General features: G+C 36.7%; 1 protein-coding gene across 1 annotated transcript in view; it reads right to left on the minus strand.

The window, feature by feature from the left end:
• LOC110454738 (neuropeptide FF receptor 2-like) overlaps positions 1-15,507 on the minus strand; it is a 64,907-nt gene extending 49,400 nt beyond the window's left edge. Inside the window, exon 1 of the mRNA XM_021504416.1 lies at positions 14,695-15,507. Within this exon, the coding sequence (XP_021360091.1) occupies positions 14,695-15,037 (343 nt within the window). The 5' untranslated portion in view covers positions 15,038-15,507. The remainder of the gene's footprint in view (positions 1-14,694) is intronic.
• Between the last annotated feature and the right edge of the window lie 1,932 nt (positions 15,508-17,439).

Raw genomic sequence — 17,439 nt, forward strand, 5'->3', positions numbered from 1 at the left:
ACAATATAAAGGATGAAATAATTCGTATATCTTCACTGCATTGAAAATATTTTTTTATCAAACGGAGAATTCATGATATTTTACTAGTATAATGTAATAAACACGGTTATCGAAGGGGTTTACTATCATCTTTTTGTTGATTGTATGTGGCCTCATTTTCCCACAAGGCTTTCACGCATGGGGAAGCACAGGGAGTGGATAAAGTGTTTACTGATCAAAGCAATACGGCGCTAAGGGATTTGTTAAAAAAGACAAAAACAAATCCCAACAACAACAAAAAATCACAACCCAAGCAATATAGATAGCTATACTGAAAGCCGTCTTAAAAGACGTCTCTCTTAAGTTATGTTTCTTTGATTTATTAACTTTTATAGTTGCGCTACTGCTCAAATCATCAGCGAAACAATAAATAATTTTCAACGAAAATTTGAGACTTAATGCCCACATTGATCGTTAAGGTATCACTTCCTCTGGACGATATCAGTGACACTTTCATAAAATCACGTCTGGTAATGATGACATTAAGTATGGAAGATCGGGCCATATCATTTTATGTGTTTTTTAAATGGGGTTTAATCAAGTTGAATTTCTTTCAGTGAGCACGAGTTGGAATGTTAAAGTATTTAAGGATGTACTCTTCTGCGGTTTAAATCACGTTCAAGTCTCGTTTTGATCTGGTGTAACGGGTTTTTGTAATATTTCACAAGTTATGATCAGGTTTAATAGCAAACATGCATATGAAAAATATGTAAAAAAAATTAGATGCATGTTGTTTATAGAACTTTTTGGCCATTTTGAAAAATGCGCTTCACAAAAGGCCAAAATTTCACCTTTTTTTGACACTAGATTGATCGTTTGAATTGTCATTGTGTCGCAATTTTTAATTGTAGCAGGTTCAATTTTGCTGTACAACTTTACAATGTTCAATATGATAAAAATAATATGCAACAAATTATACATTATTGGTATATATTCTTTTTTACATATTTAGTAATATTTAATATTTAAAAGAATAAAATTAAGAAATTTTACTTCCATAATTTAAAAGAAAATAATATTTTTATCAATTTTACAAACATTCATACATATCTGATAACACAAATCAATTGTGTCAAAAAGATGATAGTAAACCCCTGCAATAACCGTGTTTATTACATTATACTAGTAAAATATCATGAATTCTCCGTTTGATAAAAAAATATTTTCAATGCAGTGAAGATATACGAATTATTTCATCTTCACATGCGATATGTGAAATCATCCTTTATATTGTTCAATCAAAACGGTACATTCTATACACTGTATACAATTGTATGAATTTGTTCTGCAAATGGTCAAAACCAAAATAATCACCTTAAATCACACATTGTGTTAAATTGGTATCTTTGTCCGATAATAGCACACAAATGAACACACGGACATACTTTTTTTTGTCATTTTCTATTATGCCATTAACTCCTTGTTCCAAAAAACCTTTTCAGAAAAAAATGTTTAATACAGGAATGTTTTGACTTGTCAGAGGTGTACATACATCCTTAACGTAGGTAACAGTTGATTTCCAAATTGTTTGGCGGCATTATAGGTCTTTTAAGGAAATTACTTAATTTGTATTGTGTGAACGGTAAACGGGTTTTCTGTAAACTATTGAAGGTTTGTTGTATTAACTCTTTAAGGTATGTTGTGTTGACTGTTAAAGAAATACTTAATTTGTATTGTGTGAACGGTAAACGGATTCTTGTGTAACTATTGAAGGTTTGTTGCATTAACAGTTATAGTTTTGTAACGATTGCGTTTAGAGGTTTGTTGTGTGGACTGTTAAGGTTGGTTGTGTTGACTGTTAAGGTTTGCTGTGTTGACTGTTAAGGTTTGTTGTGTGGACTGTTAAGGTTGGTTGTGTTGTCTGTTAAAGGTTTGTTGTGTTGACTGTTAAGGTTTGCTGTGTAGACTGTTAAAGGTTTGTTGTGTGGACTGTTAAGGTTGGTTGTGTTGACTGTTAAGGTTTGCTGTGTTGACTGTTAAAGGTTTGTTGTGTTGACTGTTTAGGTTTGCTGTGTTGACTGTTAAAGGTTTGTTGTGTTGACTGTTAAGGTTTGCTGTGTGGACTGTTAAAGGTTTGTTGTGTTGACTGTTAAGGTTTGCTGTGTAGACTATTAAAGGTTTGTTGTGTGGACTGTTAAGGTTTGCTGTGTGGACTGTTAAAGGTTTGTTGTGTTGACTGTTTAGGTTTGCTGTGTTGACTGTTAACGGTTTGTTGTGTTGACTGTTAAGGTTTGTTGTGTGGACTGTTAAGGTTTGCTGTGTTGACTGTTAAGGTTTGTTGTGTGGACTGTGAAGGTTGGTTGTGTTGTCTGTTAAAGGTTTGTTGTGTGGACCGTTAAGGTTTGCTGTGTGGACTGTTAAAGGTTTGTTGTGTTGACTGTTAAGGCTTGCTGTGTAGACTGTTAAAGGTTTGTTGTGTGGACTGTTAAGGTTTGCTGTGTGGACTGTTAAAGGTTTGTTGTGTTGAATGTTAAGGGTTGTTGTGTGGACTGTTTAGGCTTGCTGTGTTGACTGTTAACGGTTGGTTGTGTAGACTGTTAAGGTTTTGTTGCGTAGACTATTAAAGTTTTGTTGTGTAGGCTGTTAACGGTTTGTTTTGTTGACTGTTAAAGGTTTTGTTGTGTATGCTGTTAACGGTTTGTTGTGTTGACTGTTAAAGGTTTTGTTTTGTGGACTGTTAAAGGTTGGTTTTGTGGACTGTTAAAGGTTTGTTGTGTAGACTGTTAAAGGTTTTGTTTTGTGGACGGTTAAAGGTTGGTTTTGTAGACTGTTAAGGTTTTGTTGCGTAGACTATTAAAGTTTTGTTGTGTAGGCTGTTAACGGTTTGTTTTGTTGACTGTTAAAGGTTTTGTTGTGTATGCTGTTAACGGTTTGTTGTGTTGACTGTTAAAGGTTTTGTTTTGTGGACTGTTAAAGGTTGGTTTTGTGGACTGTTAAAGGTTTGTTGTGTAGACTATTAAAGGTTTGTTGTGTAGACTATTAACGGTTGGTTGTGTAGACTATTAAAGGTTGGTTGTGTTGACTGTTAAAGGTTTTTGTTGTGTTGACTGTTAAATGTTTGTTGTGTAGACTGTTAAATGTTGGTTGTGTAGACTGTTAAATGTTGGTTGTGTAGAGTATTAAAGGTTTGTTGTGTAGACTATTAACGGTTGGTTGTGTAGACTGTTAAAGGTTTGTTGTGTGGACTGTTAAAGGTTTGTTGTGTTGACTGTTAAATGTTTGTTCTGTTGACTATTAAAGAATTATTGTATATACTGTTACATGTTAGTTGTATAGAATTTTACATGTTTTGTTTACTGTTAGGGCGCTGAGTCAATGGTTGATGGTTTGGACGGTGACTGTTTACATTTGTATTGTATGGACTGTGAACATTTTTTGATCTATGGATCTCTTAGTCAAAATCACTAACAAACATCTTGAATATTTTTAATATCAATTTTTCATGAGGTTGTGTTTTAGAATATCAAAAGTCTTTTTGATCTGTTTTGTCCCATAATGAAATAAGTATATGTCTGGCCTGTGATGAGTATTGCTGTCCCGGGATCGCTGGGTATATGTACCGCCGTACTCCTATACATCAACCACAGCTTTCATTATATGTTTAACGTATGTGGTAGTAGTTATAACGCCACCAAGGACAGAAAGTATCAGAGCCAGCAATCGACCATGGAAAAAAACTTTGCTGTATGTTTTCACGAGTATGTTGATTCTCAATTTCAATTTGCTAAAGACGAGAAAACAACTCATAGATATAAATTTGTTTTGTGTATTTCCTTCGGGACCAGGTAAAGGAACACATTCGCACCATTTGTTGTCCAGCAGTCCAGCAGTGACTGACATTGACCAAGCAAAGGTAAACATTATAAGATGATAACAAAACTGTTTCTGGTGGGTTGTTATGAAAATAAATTACATCGAAAACATCTGACATAACTTAACAATTCAAGTTTACACCAACTGTTGCAGGACAATTGCTAATGGCGTAGGTGTCTAAAGATTAAGAGTCAAAACATCAGTTGCTGTTACATTTGGGAATTTGACATGTTTAGTGTATATTTCCTTTTAATTTGCGTCTGATGTTCAATCAGGCTTCATTTCTTTTTTCGCTTGTTCTCATCTTTAGAGTCAACTGAAGGCTTTTACCAAGGGGACGTGCATCTATATTTTCATCTCGTACGTTGAAGCATTCCCAAATATACGGTATCCATGGACATACCCAATTTGGCAAACATTGGCACAGCAGCAAAGTTCTTTTGGCCAAGTACGACAATTAATACTAACTTCTGTACAAGTGATGACATTAAATAAATCAAGGCCAATTTAAGCACTCGCAGACATTGGTGGAGGTTGAAGTGTTGTCTTGGCGCACAAGTTTGATTTGATTTTATATTGTTTTCTTGTAATCTAGCTCTAGAGACGCGGAAACACAACCAAGGTGTTCTAGCCGGCACCTACTATACCGTGGCACCTACTACTACTACTACTACTACTATACCGTGGCTCCTTCTATACCGTGGCACCTACTACTACTATACCGCGGCACCTACTACTACTATACCGTGGCACCTACTCCTACTATACCGTGGCACCTACTACTACTATACAGTGGCACCTACTACTACTATACCGTGGCACCTACTCCTACTATACCGTGGCACCTACTACTACTATATCGTGGCACCTACTACTACTATACCGTGGCACCTACTCCTACTATACCGTGGCACCTACTACTACTATACAGTGGCACCTACTACTACTATACCGTGGCACCTACTATACCGTTGCTCCTACTACTACTACTACTACTACTACTACTGCTACTACTACTACTACTATACCGTGGCACCTTCTATACCGTGGCACCTTCTATACCGTGGCACCTTCTATACCGTGGCACTGACTACTACTACTACTACTACTACTACTACTATGCCGTGGCACCTTCTATACCGTGGCACTTACTACTACTACTACTACTACTACTACTAGTACTATACCGTGGCACCTTCTATAGCGTGGGACCTTCTATACCGTGGCACCTACTACTACTACTACTACTACTATACCGTGGCCCCTTCTATACCGTGGCACCTACTACTACTACTACACTACTACTACTACTACTACTACTACTTCTACTACTACTACTATACAGTGGCACCTTCTATACCGTGGCACTTACTACTACTACTACTACTACTCCTACTACTACTACTCCTACTACTACTACTACTACTATACAGTGGCACCTTCTATACCGTGGCACTTACTACTACTATACCGTGGCACCTACTACTACTCTACCGTGGCACCTACTACTACTATACCGTGGAACCTACTACTACTATACCGTGGCACCTACTATACCGTGGCCCCTACTACTACTACTACTACTACTACTACTATCCCGTGGCACCTACTACTACTATACCGTGGCACCTACTACTTCTATACCGTGGCACCTACTACTACTATACCGTCGCACCTACTACTACTATACCGTGGCACCTACTCCTACTATACCGTGGCACCTACTACTACTATACCGGGGCACCTACTACTACTATACCGTGGCACCTACTCCTACTATACCGTGGCACCTACTACTACTATATCGTGGCACCTACTACTACTATACCGTGGCACCTACTCCTACTATACCGTGGCACCTACTACTACTATATCGTGGCACCTACTACTACTATACCGTGGCACCTACTATTACTATACCGTGGCACCTACTACTACTACTACACTACTACTACTACTACTACTACTACTTCTACTACTACTACTACTACTACTACTACTACCACTACAACTACTACTACTACTACTACTACTACCACTACAACTACTACTACTACTACTACTACTACCACTACAACTACTACTACTACTACTACTACTACCACTACAACTACTACTACTACTACTACTACTACCACTACAACTACTACTACTACTACTACTACTACCACTACTACACTACTACTACTATACCGTGGCACCTACTACTACTACTACTACTACTACTACTACTACAACTACTACTACTATACCGTGGCACCTTCTATACCGTGGCACCTACTACTACTATACCGTGGCACCTACTACTAATACTACTACATTGTACTACTACTACTACTACTATACCGTAGCACTTACTACTACTATACCGTGGCACCTACTATACCGTGGCACCAACAAAAACGTTACCCAGTTAGAAGGAATCGATCAAAACAGTGACACAAAACAATGTCAGTAACAAAATCCCACTAAAAACATTTCAATTAATTATATAACTAATGATAAACGGTATTATTTGTCATTTTTAATCGATGTCCACATCATGTTTCCAATAAATCGACCCCTACAAAATTGAATTTAAGCTTTAAATAGGCGGTTTGAAAATGACAAACATGTCAGCCATAATAGATTTCTGATTAAAAACATTTGGTCAGGACCACCAGTGGTTCTTCCCTTACCAGCTTATGTTCAATAGTCAAATAAGAAATTGAGTTTAATTTTGAAGTTATGTTGTTTTTTTCAAAATGATGGCTTTCGTGGTTATATTGGATGTATATTCAGGGGAAATATAATAACACTTCCTCTGGACCGTATCATTTAAATTCTCATAAAATATCAACGGCATCCCTCCAGCAGTGTTCTCACAACTCACGACGGAGGACGGAGACAGAGAAGTTCTCATAAAATATCAATGGAGTCCCTCCACCAGTGTTCTCACGACTCACGACGGAGGAAGGAGACAGTGAAGTTCTCATAAAATATCAATCGCATCCCTCCGCCAGTTTACTCACAACTCACGACGGAGGACGGAGACAGTGAAGTTCTCATAAAACATCAATGGAGTCCCTCCACCAGTGTTCTCACGACTCACGACGGAGGACGGAGACAGAATATCAATGGCATCCCTCCACCAGTTTTCTCACAACTCACGACGGAGAACGGAGACAGAATATCAATGGCGTCCCCCCACCAGTTTTCTCACAACTCACGACGGAGAACGGAGACAGAATATCAATGGCGTCCCCCCACCAGTTTTCTCACAACTCACGACGGAGGACGGAGACAGTGAAGTTCTCATAAAATATTAATGGCATCCCTCCAGCAGTTCTCTCACAACTCACGACGGAGGACGGAGACTGAAGTTCTCATAAAATATCAATCGCATCCCTCCACCAGTTTCCTCACAACTCACGACGGAGGACGGAGACAGTGAAGTTCTCATAAAACATCAATGGAGTCCCTCCACCAGTGTTCTCACGACTCACGACGGAGGAAGGAGACAGTGAAGTTCTCATAAAATATCAAGGGCGTCCCTCCACCAGTGTTCTCACGACTCACGACGGAGGAAGGAGACAGTGAAGTTCTCATAAAATATCAAGGGCGTCCCTCCACCAGTGTTCTCACGACTCACGACGGAGGACGGAGACAGTGAAGTTCTCATAAAATATTAATGGCATCCCTCCAGCAGTTCTCTCACAACTCACGACGGAGGACGGAGACAGAATATCAATGGCGTCCCTCCACCAGTTTTCTCACAACTCACGACGGAGGACGGAGACAGAATATCAATGGCATCCCTCCACCGGTTGTCTCACAACTCACGACGGAGGAGGGAGACAGACGACGACAAACAAAAATGATCCAAATGACTTAAAACATTGTGTATAATAATATGCTATTACAAAAGGACAATGTATGCAGCTGGATATTTGCTCCCTTAAGGTAATTGTATATAGTAATTAATAATAATTGATAATAATTCGAGGTTCTTATATACTTATATATTTGTATCACAACCTAGTTCGTAGGTCGTCTTTGCAACCAGCCAATATCTATTTCAACTCCATGGGGAGCATACACCTGGTGCTGCCATTTCGGCGCTCAGCACTGCCCAACCACGTATTCATTTTCAGCTGAGTAGACAGGAACAAGCGGAGTAAAGTATCTTACTCAAAGATACAAAACAGTGCCGTGCCGTGACGCGAACCCGCAACCCTTCGGTCACGGCGTCCTATCACTAGACTACCGTGTCTCCTTACAATGCTCGAAATACCTGTCTTGTTAGTAATGTTGTTTCGGAAAACTTTGTTATGTTTCTGAAATATTTTAAGTCGATCATCTTTGCAAGTGTAATAAAATGTATGTTAAATGTACACATTAGTGTTTAACTTCTACTGATGGAACGATCACATCCAAAGTGTGAACAAAACATAATCAAAACTCAAAATTGAGAGAAAAAAACAAAATATGAACCGAGAAAATATTTCATCTGAGAAAATTGTTAAAAGGATATGAACCCATGTGTTCCGGAAGGGTGAGCGTCACTTTTTCGCTGACAACCCTCTTCGAGTAAATTTAGGTAAAATCAAAGTTATATCACGTCCTAAAGATGAGAACGGAGTAGTGACTTCGCAACTACAAGATACTGTACACTAATGGACATAATAAGGAAAATCGCACTTATATCAAACAATGAAAAGAATTGTTCCAAATAAGATATTTATGGCGACAATAAAACTTCCCAATATTCTATTTATCAATCTCTGGAAGCACATGGATGTAAGTGTGTCCGATAGCAGTTGACTTTTATCACGGAAGTCGTCCTATTTGGAGCAAGATCTGTTGTAGCACCTTAGAATGGGGAATTCCTCTCAAGAAAGTGTAAGTTAACGATTGAAGGATGAAAGGTGGTCACGCTTATCATACATTTCAGTAGTGCCTGTTGATCGATGTCAGCAGCTGATAAAGGAGAGTATGTAGTTCTCTTGATTTTAACTTCAGGGGATACTTATTATCTCCGTGGTTCATAATCTTATTGTTATATAGAGGCAGCGTACCGTCGATTTATAGTTAACTCTATTGGGAGGATTTACAAGGTTGGGTCACCAGTTCTGATAAGTTCTTCAAAAGATTCAGCACCCTATGACAGCATCATTCGGCTAGGAGACGGGCACAGTTTGTTTCCATGAGATTCTAACAGTGCTAAAATAAATTACCACCAACTAAAACAAAGTTATTGTCTATCAGAAACTCAAACATTGTCACAATTTCATCCGTAGTATACTGCATTATTGCTTTTGACGCGTGTTTTGCACTTTACAAAATGTGCTCTATAATAGTTTTAAGCACATATTGTTATCGCCGCTCGAAAACAAACGAGAAATCGACCAATAGTATTTCCATATTAATGTTGGCACAGTATCAGGGGCAAGCGTTTGTTAAAATAAATGATATACATGTACAAAATTCGGGTTTTGTTTAGAAACTATTCTCAAGTGTACTTGTTATTGATGGGAGATTACATAGAAGACTTCTCTATATAATTTGTTGTCGGTGACGGCTACTTGTATCTCAATAGTGTTAAGGTGTCAAGTACAAATAATGAAATCCGTGTAAACTCCAGACAATGAACACAATGGAAGTCAAAATCTGTTAAAATACAGTTACAAACACCAAGCATATCATCAAGTTGTTTACGACAATGTGACACTATGACAATGTCACTATTGATAACTGTCACAGTGTCAACGATATCAGCTCTATAATTCAGTATCTCACTGGCATAAATATAATTCACTGGCATAAATATTTCACTGCTGCTGTTGTTGTTGTTGTTGTCCTTTGATACCGAGATTGACAAACAACTGGGTAGGATTATTTATACGTTATTGAATGAAACCCTTTTGTTTTTAAGGAAACAGGCTATTTAAAAATCGGGATTTCATTTATGTATATGAAGTTTGGATGCACCCGCGTCATGTCAGTAGACGGAATAATTTCAGTTGTTAAGAATTTGGTTTGTAAACAGACTGCGAACAAGGGTTTAGATATGAATGGAAAATGGCATTTGATCTTAGGCGCTAATTAAGTAGCTCTACTTTATGAAAATACAGAGATTCCGGTGATCAAATAATGCCGTTTCTTCTCATTTTCTCGTTTACTTCGTACTGTTCTCATTTTCTCGTTTACTTCGTACTGTTCTCATTTCTCGTTTACTTCGTACTGTTCTCATTTTCTCGTTTACATCTTACTGTTCTCATTTTCTCGTTTACATCGTACTGTTCTCATTTCCCTTTTACTTCGTACTGTTCTCATTTTCTCGTTTACATCTTGCTGTTCTCATTTCTCGTTTACTTCGTACTGTTCTCATTTCTCGTTTACATCGTACTGTTCTCATTTCCCTTTTACTTCGTACTGTTCTCATTTTCTCGTTTACATCTTACTGTTCTCATTTTTCTCGTTTACATCGTACTGTTCTCATTTCTCGTTTACATCGTACTGTTCTCATTTCTCGTTTACTTCCTACTGTTCTCATTTCTCGTTATTTCGTACTGTTCTCATTTTCTCGTTTACTTCGTACTGTTCTCATTTCTCGTTTACATCGTACTGTTCTCATTTCTCGTTTACATCATACTGTTCTTATTTCTCGTTTACATCGTACTGTTCTTATTTCTCGTTTACATCGTACTGTTCTCATTTCCCTTTTACTTCGTACTGTTCTCATTTTCTCGTTTACATCGTACTGTTCTCATTTCTCGTTTACATCGTACTGTTCTCATTTTCTCGTTAACATCGTACTGTTCTCATTTCTCGTTTACATCGTACTGTTCTCATTTCTCGTTTACTTCGTACTGTTCTCATTTCTCGTTTACTTCGTACTGTTCTCATTTCTCGTTTACTTCGTACTGTTCTCATTTTCTCGTTTACTTCGTACTGTTCTCATTTCGAAAAAAGGTTAGTTTAGTTAAACTTTACTTGTGTCCGCCGAGAATAGCGCCTCCTGGTGATAACCGAGATCTCTGAATCGAATAACAGCAAGGACATTATTCAGTTGTGAGGTTCGAAAAACAGATATTAAACTATAGAATTTATGAGGTATTATTACAAACATATTGCAGTGGCTCTTAAAACCTTATGGTTATGTCTTTATTGGCAATACAGGGATGTTGATAGAGCACTAACTTCCCAGCGTCACAATCGCTTTCAGGTCTATTAGTTACCACCACATTAAAGCTCCGCCTTTACTTTTTAAACAACAAGAAATGAGATAAAATCGTTTTAAGGACAGCGAGCGTTGTTCTCAAAATCCGTGTCAAAGTCGATTATTTTCACAACAGGGATTTTAACATTATATTTTCACATTTTTGTTTAATACAAAAAATAATATCCATTTTGTTGACTAAGTTGACTTCCACGAATATCTGTTGATTTATTTTCTTTCTAAATTGTGCCGATTAAATTATTCGGTTCATTGAGAAACTTATCACTTCAAAAATATTAGAACCAAAAGTGGCCTAAAAGGGATTAGCTATTAGTTGGGACAACGTTTCAGTAAGGTTTAGGTTGTTAGTGTTTTGCTTGTCATACCCACTTTCAACCACACCCACACTTTATAATATGGTTTATTATGTTTTCTACAAATAATCAAAATAAAATTGCATTTACAATATCGATGATGCAGAAGATGAAATGAAATAAAAAGAATAACAATTTGGAGGAATAATTCGTCACATTACACATTTCTTATAAAATATTTTACAGTAATGTCATCCATGACTGGAAGAAAAATGAGTACATATTCAATAGGAACCATATATCGGCCTGAATCTTCAGTTTGGACATCTAATAACCGTTTTTATAAGGAAGTTATATATTGTTTTACTTAAACATGTAATTAACAATATGCGAGTTTATCATTCCAATCCACTTATTTAAAAAAGTATTTGATATATTTGTTTTCCTGCTTTCTGACCACTTTGTGTATATATTTAAGCATTCGAGGATAGGAATAGGTCGTGTACTGTTTGATACGCTATGCCCTTATTACTTGCTAGTTGTAAAGTATTGCTTGCTAGAAAGTTAGTGCAACTTGAAAAGTGTGAATAGGTATTTGTAAGGTGTGTAGTACTACTTGTTAGGTGTGTAGTGGTGATTGTTACATACGTAGGTATTTAGTGGTACTTGTAAGGTATATAGTGGTAATTGTTAGGTATGTAGTACTACTTGTTAGGTGTGGAGTGGTAATTGTTAGGTGTGTAGTACTACTTGTTAGGTGTGTAGTGGTTATTGTTAGGTGTGAAGTACTACTTGTAAGGTGTGTAGTGGGAATTGTTAGGTGTGCAGTACTACTTGTTAGGTGTGTAGGGGTAATTGTTAGGTATGTAGTACTACTTGTAGTACTAGGTGTGTAGTGGTAATTGTTAGGTCTTTAGTACTACTTGTAGTACTAGGTGTGTAGTGGTAATTGTTAGGTATGTAGTACTACTTGTTAGGTGTGTAGTGGTAATTGTTAGGTGTGTAGTACTACTTGTTAGGTGTGTAGTGGTAATTGTTAGGTGTGTAGTACTACTTGTTAGGTGTGTAGTGGTAATTGTTAGGTATGCAGTACTACTTGTAGTACTAGGTGTGTAGTGTTGTTAATAAGGTGTGTAGTGTTGTTATTAAAATGTGCAGTGTTGTTATCAAGGTGTGAATGGCTATTTGTAGGGTGTGTAGTGTTATTTGTAGGGTGTGAAGTGTTATTTGTAGGGTGTGAAGTGTTGTTATTTAGGTGCGTAGTGTTACTTATAAGGTGTAGTGGTTCTTTTAGGCGTAACGTCTTATGTTCAAGATGTGTAATATAACCTGCTAGTAAAGTGTTACATGTATGTTCTAGGTGTGTAATATAACCTGCTAGTAAAGTGTTATGTTCTAGGTGTGTAATATAACCTGCTTGTAAAGTGTTATGGTCTAGGTGTGTAATATAACCTGCTAGTAAAGTGGTATGTTCTAGTTGTGTAATATAACCTGCTAGTAAAGTGTTATCTTCTAGGTGTGTAATATAACATGCTAGTAAAGTGGTATGTTCTAGGTGTGTAATATAGCCTGCTAGTAAAGTGTTATGTTCTAGGTGTGTAATATAGCCTGCTAGTAAAGTGGTATGTTCTAGGTGTGTAATATAGCCTGCTAGTAAAGTGGTATGTTCTAGGTGTGTAATATAAATTGCTAGTAAAGTCTTATGTTCTAGGTGTGTAATATAACCTGCTCGTAAAGTGGTATGTTCTAGGTGTGTAATATAATCTGCTAGTAAAGTGTTATGTTCTAGGTGTGAAATATAACCTGCTTGTAAAGTGGTATGTTCTAGGTGTGTAATATAGCCTGCTAGTAAAGTGGTATGTTCTAGGTGTGTAATATAGCCTGCTAGTAAAGTGGTATGTTCTAGGTGTGTAATATAAATTGCTAGTAAAGTCTTATGTTCTAGGTGTGTAATATAACCTGCTCGTAAAGTGTTATGTTCCAGGTGTGAAATATAACCTGCTAGTAAAGTGGTATGTTATAGGTGTGTAATATAACTTGCTAGTAAAGTGTTATGTTCTAGGTGTGTAATATACCCTGCTAGTAAAGTGGTATGTTCTAGGTGTGTAATATAGCCTGCTAGTAAAGTGGTATGTTCTAGGTGTGTAATATAGCCTGCTAGTAAAGTGTTATGTTCTAGGTGTGAAATATAACCTGCTAGTAAAGTGGTATGTTCTAGTTGTGTAATATAACCTGCTAGTAAAGTGTTACATGTATGTTCTAGGTGTGTAATATAACCTGCTTGTAAAGTGGTATGTTCTAGGTGTGTAATATAAATTGCTAGTAAAGTGTTATGTTCTAGGTGTGAAATATAACCTGCTAGTAAAGTGGTATGTTATAGGTGTGTAATATAACTTGCTAGTAAAGTGTTATGTTCTAGGTGTGAAATATAACCTGCTTGTAAAGTGGTATGTTCTAGGTGTGTAATATAGCCTGCTAGTAAAGTGGTATGTTCTAGGTGTGTAATATAATCTGCTAGTAAAGTGTTATGTTCTAGGTGTGTAATATAACCTGCTAATAAAGTGGTATGTTCTAGGTGTGTAATATAACCTGCTAGTAACGGTTCATGTTCTAGGTGTGTAATATAGCCTGCTAGTAAAGTGGTATGTTCTAGGTGTGTAATATAACCTGCTAGTAAAGTGTTATGTTCTAGGTGTGTAATATAACCTGCTAGTAAAGTGGTATGTTCTAGGTGTGTAATATAACTTGCTAGTAAAGTGTTATGTTCTAGGTGTGTAATATAACCTGCTTGTAAAGTGTTATGTTCTAGGTGTGTAATATAACCTGCTAGTAAATTGTTAGTTTCTAGGTGTATAATATAACCTGCTAGTAAAGTGGTATGTTCTAGGTGTGTAATATAACCTGCTTGTAAAGTGTTATGTTCTAGGTGTTTAATATAACCTGCTAGTAAAGTGGTATGTTCTAGGTGTTTAATATAGCCTGCTAGTAAAGTGGTATGTTCTAGGTGTGTAATATAGCCTGCTAGTAAAATGGTATGTTCTAGGTGTGTAATATAACCTGCTAGTAAAGAAGCGTTACTTGCTTTGTGTTTTCTGATTGTTCTTTTCGTGTTGATTCATGGACACTTGACTGTTTATAACCCATCAAATGGTGCTATATGTATTATCAGCCAGTTAATATAATAAAGCATTCCGTACGGTATTTATAATAAACCAATCAATATCATAAAACACAAGATACAGTCTTTATAATGAGAAAATCTATAGTATAAGTCATATCATGTATGCATAATTAATCAAACAGCTGGTACAGGTTTTAGTCACTTACCTGTGTAAATGTTGGTCAGTAAAGTTATGGGTACGCAAAAGATGGCTACTAGAATGTCCGCCACGGCTAGATTGACAATAAAAAAGTTTGTAACCGTGTGAAGCCAGCGGTTCCTCCATATGACAATGACGACGATTAAGTTTCCAAAGAAAGCAAAAAGAAAAACGAGAAGGTAGGCCATAGTATAGACGACGATGATAGGCGTGGCATGTTGTAGGACAGGAAAGTACCTCTCCGTGTTGTTGGAAGTGTAAGCGGACTTGTTGTCAGTGACCAGTACCAGTGTGACCAAAGCCCTGTCTGTAGTCCACCCTACAGGTACCGTCCCAGTAGAGGTGTTCATTGTCCCTGGTCTGGCTAAACAATCACCTACTCCCAATATTACTGTAGCATGAACTCAGTATTGGTAATAAGAAACTAATAAGTTGTTAGAATACCGAAATGAAAGTGAAGGGCACGACACCACTCCGATGTCAGCCAGCTGACTGCTTCCACTGCTAGGCGCTCGTTCAATATCTATAAGCTTTCATATTATATATGTCTATCGATTATTGACCGATCGTCCTCTTCGCGCCCTCACAGGCGGTAAAACTCCACAAAGCGCCACTTAAATCTTATAGAGCATCAATCAGCTGGCTCCTTGTCAATGATATGCCTATCATATTTCCAGGTTTTGTTAATGCTTAGCACTTTTACCTCAATTTGAGCTCATGATTGCAAAATCTATGCAACTTCTACTTCAAAGAGAAATGTGGTGCTGTAACGAAGATAAGTATATATGTTGAAACATAAAAATGAAGAATTACTGTAAACACACGCGCACTCTCGGGCGCACGCCAATAACATAAACTCCGTGCGCGTGTAAGGGATGAGGAAGACGGTACTAACTTGATATATTTACTAGCTCGCGTTCAACGTTTTTCTGTGAAAAGACAAAAATAATATCAGGCTTTCCGCTGTAGATTGGTTATCTTGTTGTTGTTGTAAGGAATATATCTAATAATAAGTCTTTCGGAAAGATCGATCATTTCTTTACAAAACTGTATATCCAAGTCACTGATGACCTATACATTGTCCTAGATTTGACAGAACATATCTTGGTGGTAAGCATATGGTGATGGGTATGCTTACCCACCCGGAACTTTTTTAGGTCTTTGTGTAGGTACATCGGTAATCAAGATTGTCAATTCAGTTATCCACAGATCAACATTAGACTTTTTTTCTAGTAGAATATAAACACTAAAATGGATTAGCACATACAACCTTAATTAACCAAGACATTTTTTTTGTATGTTTAATTACAATTATATTTGTGTACTATAACGTATTCTTCACAATTTTGTTTTTTGCAATTACTAATTTCTTGATAGATTTCTGTCATCTCATTAAAAGATTATTAATAATGCAATCCTAAAATTTGTAGTAACCAATTAACTTATCAATTTCCGACAGTGTTTAGCAGCGTTAGCAGGAATGTGTAATGTTCTGTGAATAAACTTTCCACAACCCGGGGGAATGACGACTGACGAAGTATGGTTTCCGCAGTATGTCGGACAGACACACCATCGCTATCTGTAGTTTATCACCTTTACAGCTGACAGAAATGCGTCTGTTTTTCATTTGTAAATCATAAACTCTTAGTATTTTAATACTTTTGGATTTCTTCTGTTATCGCATAAGTCTAGTCAACTTTCACCTTGGGATGCAATTCATTTAGTATGATTTTGAGAAAAATATTGAATTCTAACAACTATTGGTGACATTTAATTATCATTATCCGTTGTTTTAGTTGATGTGCTGCGTAAACCACATACGAGTCGGCTACAGTACAGAATATTAACTCTCGTTAATAAAGGCCAAATATTATAGTACAAACACATCAAATGCATCATTTGATCGTCATTAAATAATCTGACCTGATTAATCAGTGCCGGTTAATGATTTAATGTAAAAGGTCGTTTACATTAGGTGTTGTGACTGTTGATTACGGCAATATTGTCTTAATTTACGTAATGATATAAATATAATTACCACCAATTTTATATAATTGTCGTAATCGTTCCATCTGTCCTGTCGACTGGGCTAAGGTTTCATTCGCTATCCGGAATGTGTGCTACCCTTTAATAGGTGATCGATAAAAGTTGTCAATTTCCTTGATGTACAAATGTAGGTCAAGGCATTTGTAACCGTGGCTGGTGACTAAGTTATCGATAAAAAAACAAGCACAAGTTTACTGCCCAAAGCTAAAAACATCGACCTTATAAACAGCATTTAACAGATATATACAAACAAAATGGTGTTTCTATTCAGTATTCAAACTGCTTCTTCCCTGGAGGATGAACAGAAGTGATACACATGTGATTGCATCTGTATAGTTTAATATAGATACAAAGTGCAACAAATTAAGCATGCTTGTAAGATAAAGAAGAAAAAGTTATTTAATGTTGAAATATCTGTTAATCCTTCCCTTTAGTTGTAATATGTACACTAGCCTGTTTCGGAACACTTTACACATTAGCTGTAATTCTATATAAGTACACTAGTATGTTTCGGAACACTTAAGACATTAGCTGTAATTCTATATATGTACATTAGTATGTTTCGGAACACTTTAGACATTAGCTGTAATTCTATATATGTACATTAATATGTTTCGGAACACCTTAGACATTAGCTGTACATATGTAATTCTATATATGTACACTAGTATGTTTCGGAACACTTTAGACATTAGCTGTAATTCTA

This window comes from Mizuhopecten yessoensis, unplaced genomic scaffold (assembly GCF_002113885.1).
Source record: "Mizuhopecten yessoensis strain PY_sf001 unplaced genomic scaffold, ASM211388v2 scaffold8039, whole genome shotgun sequence".
NCBI classification, from domain to species: Eukaryota; Metazoa; Mollusca; class Bivalvia; order Pectinida; family Pectinidae; genus Mizuhopecten; species Mizuhopecten yessoensis.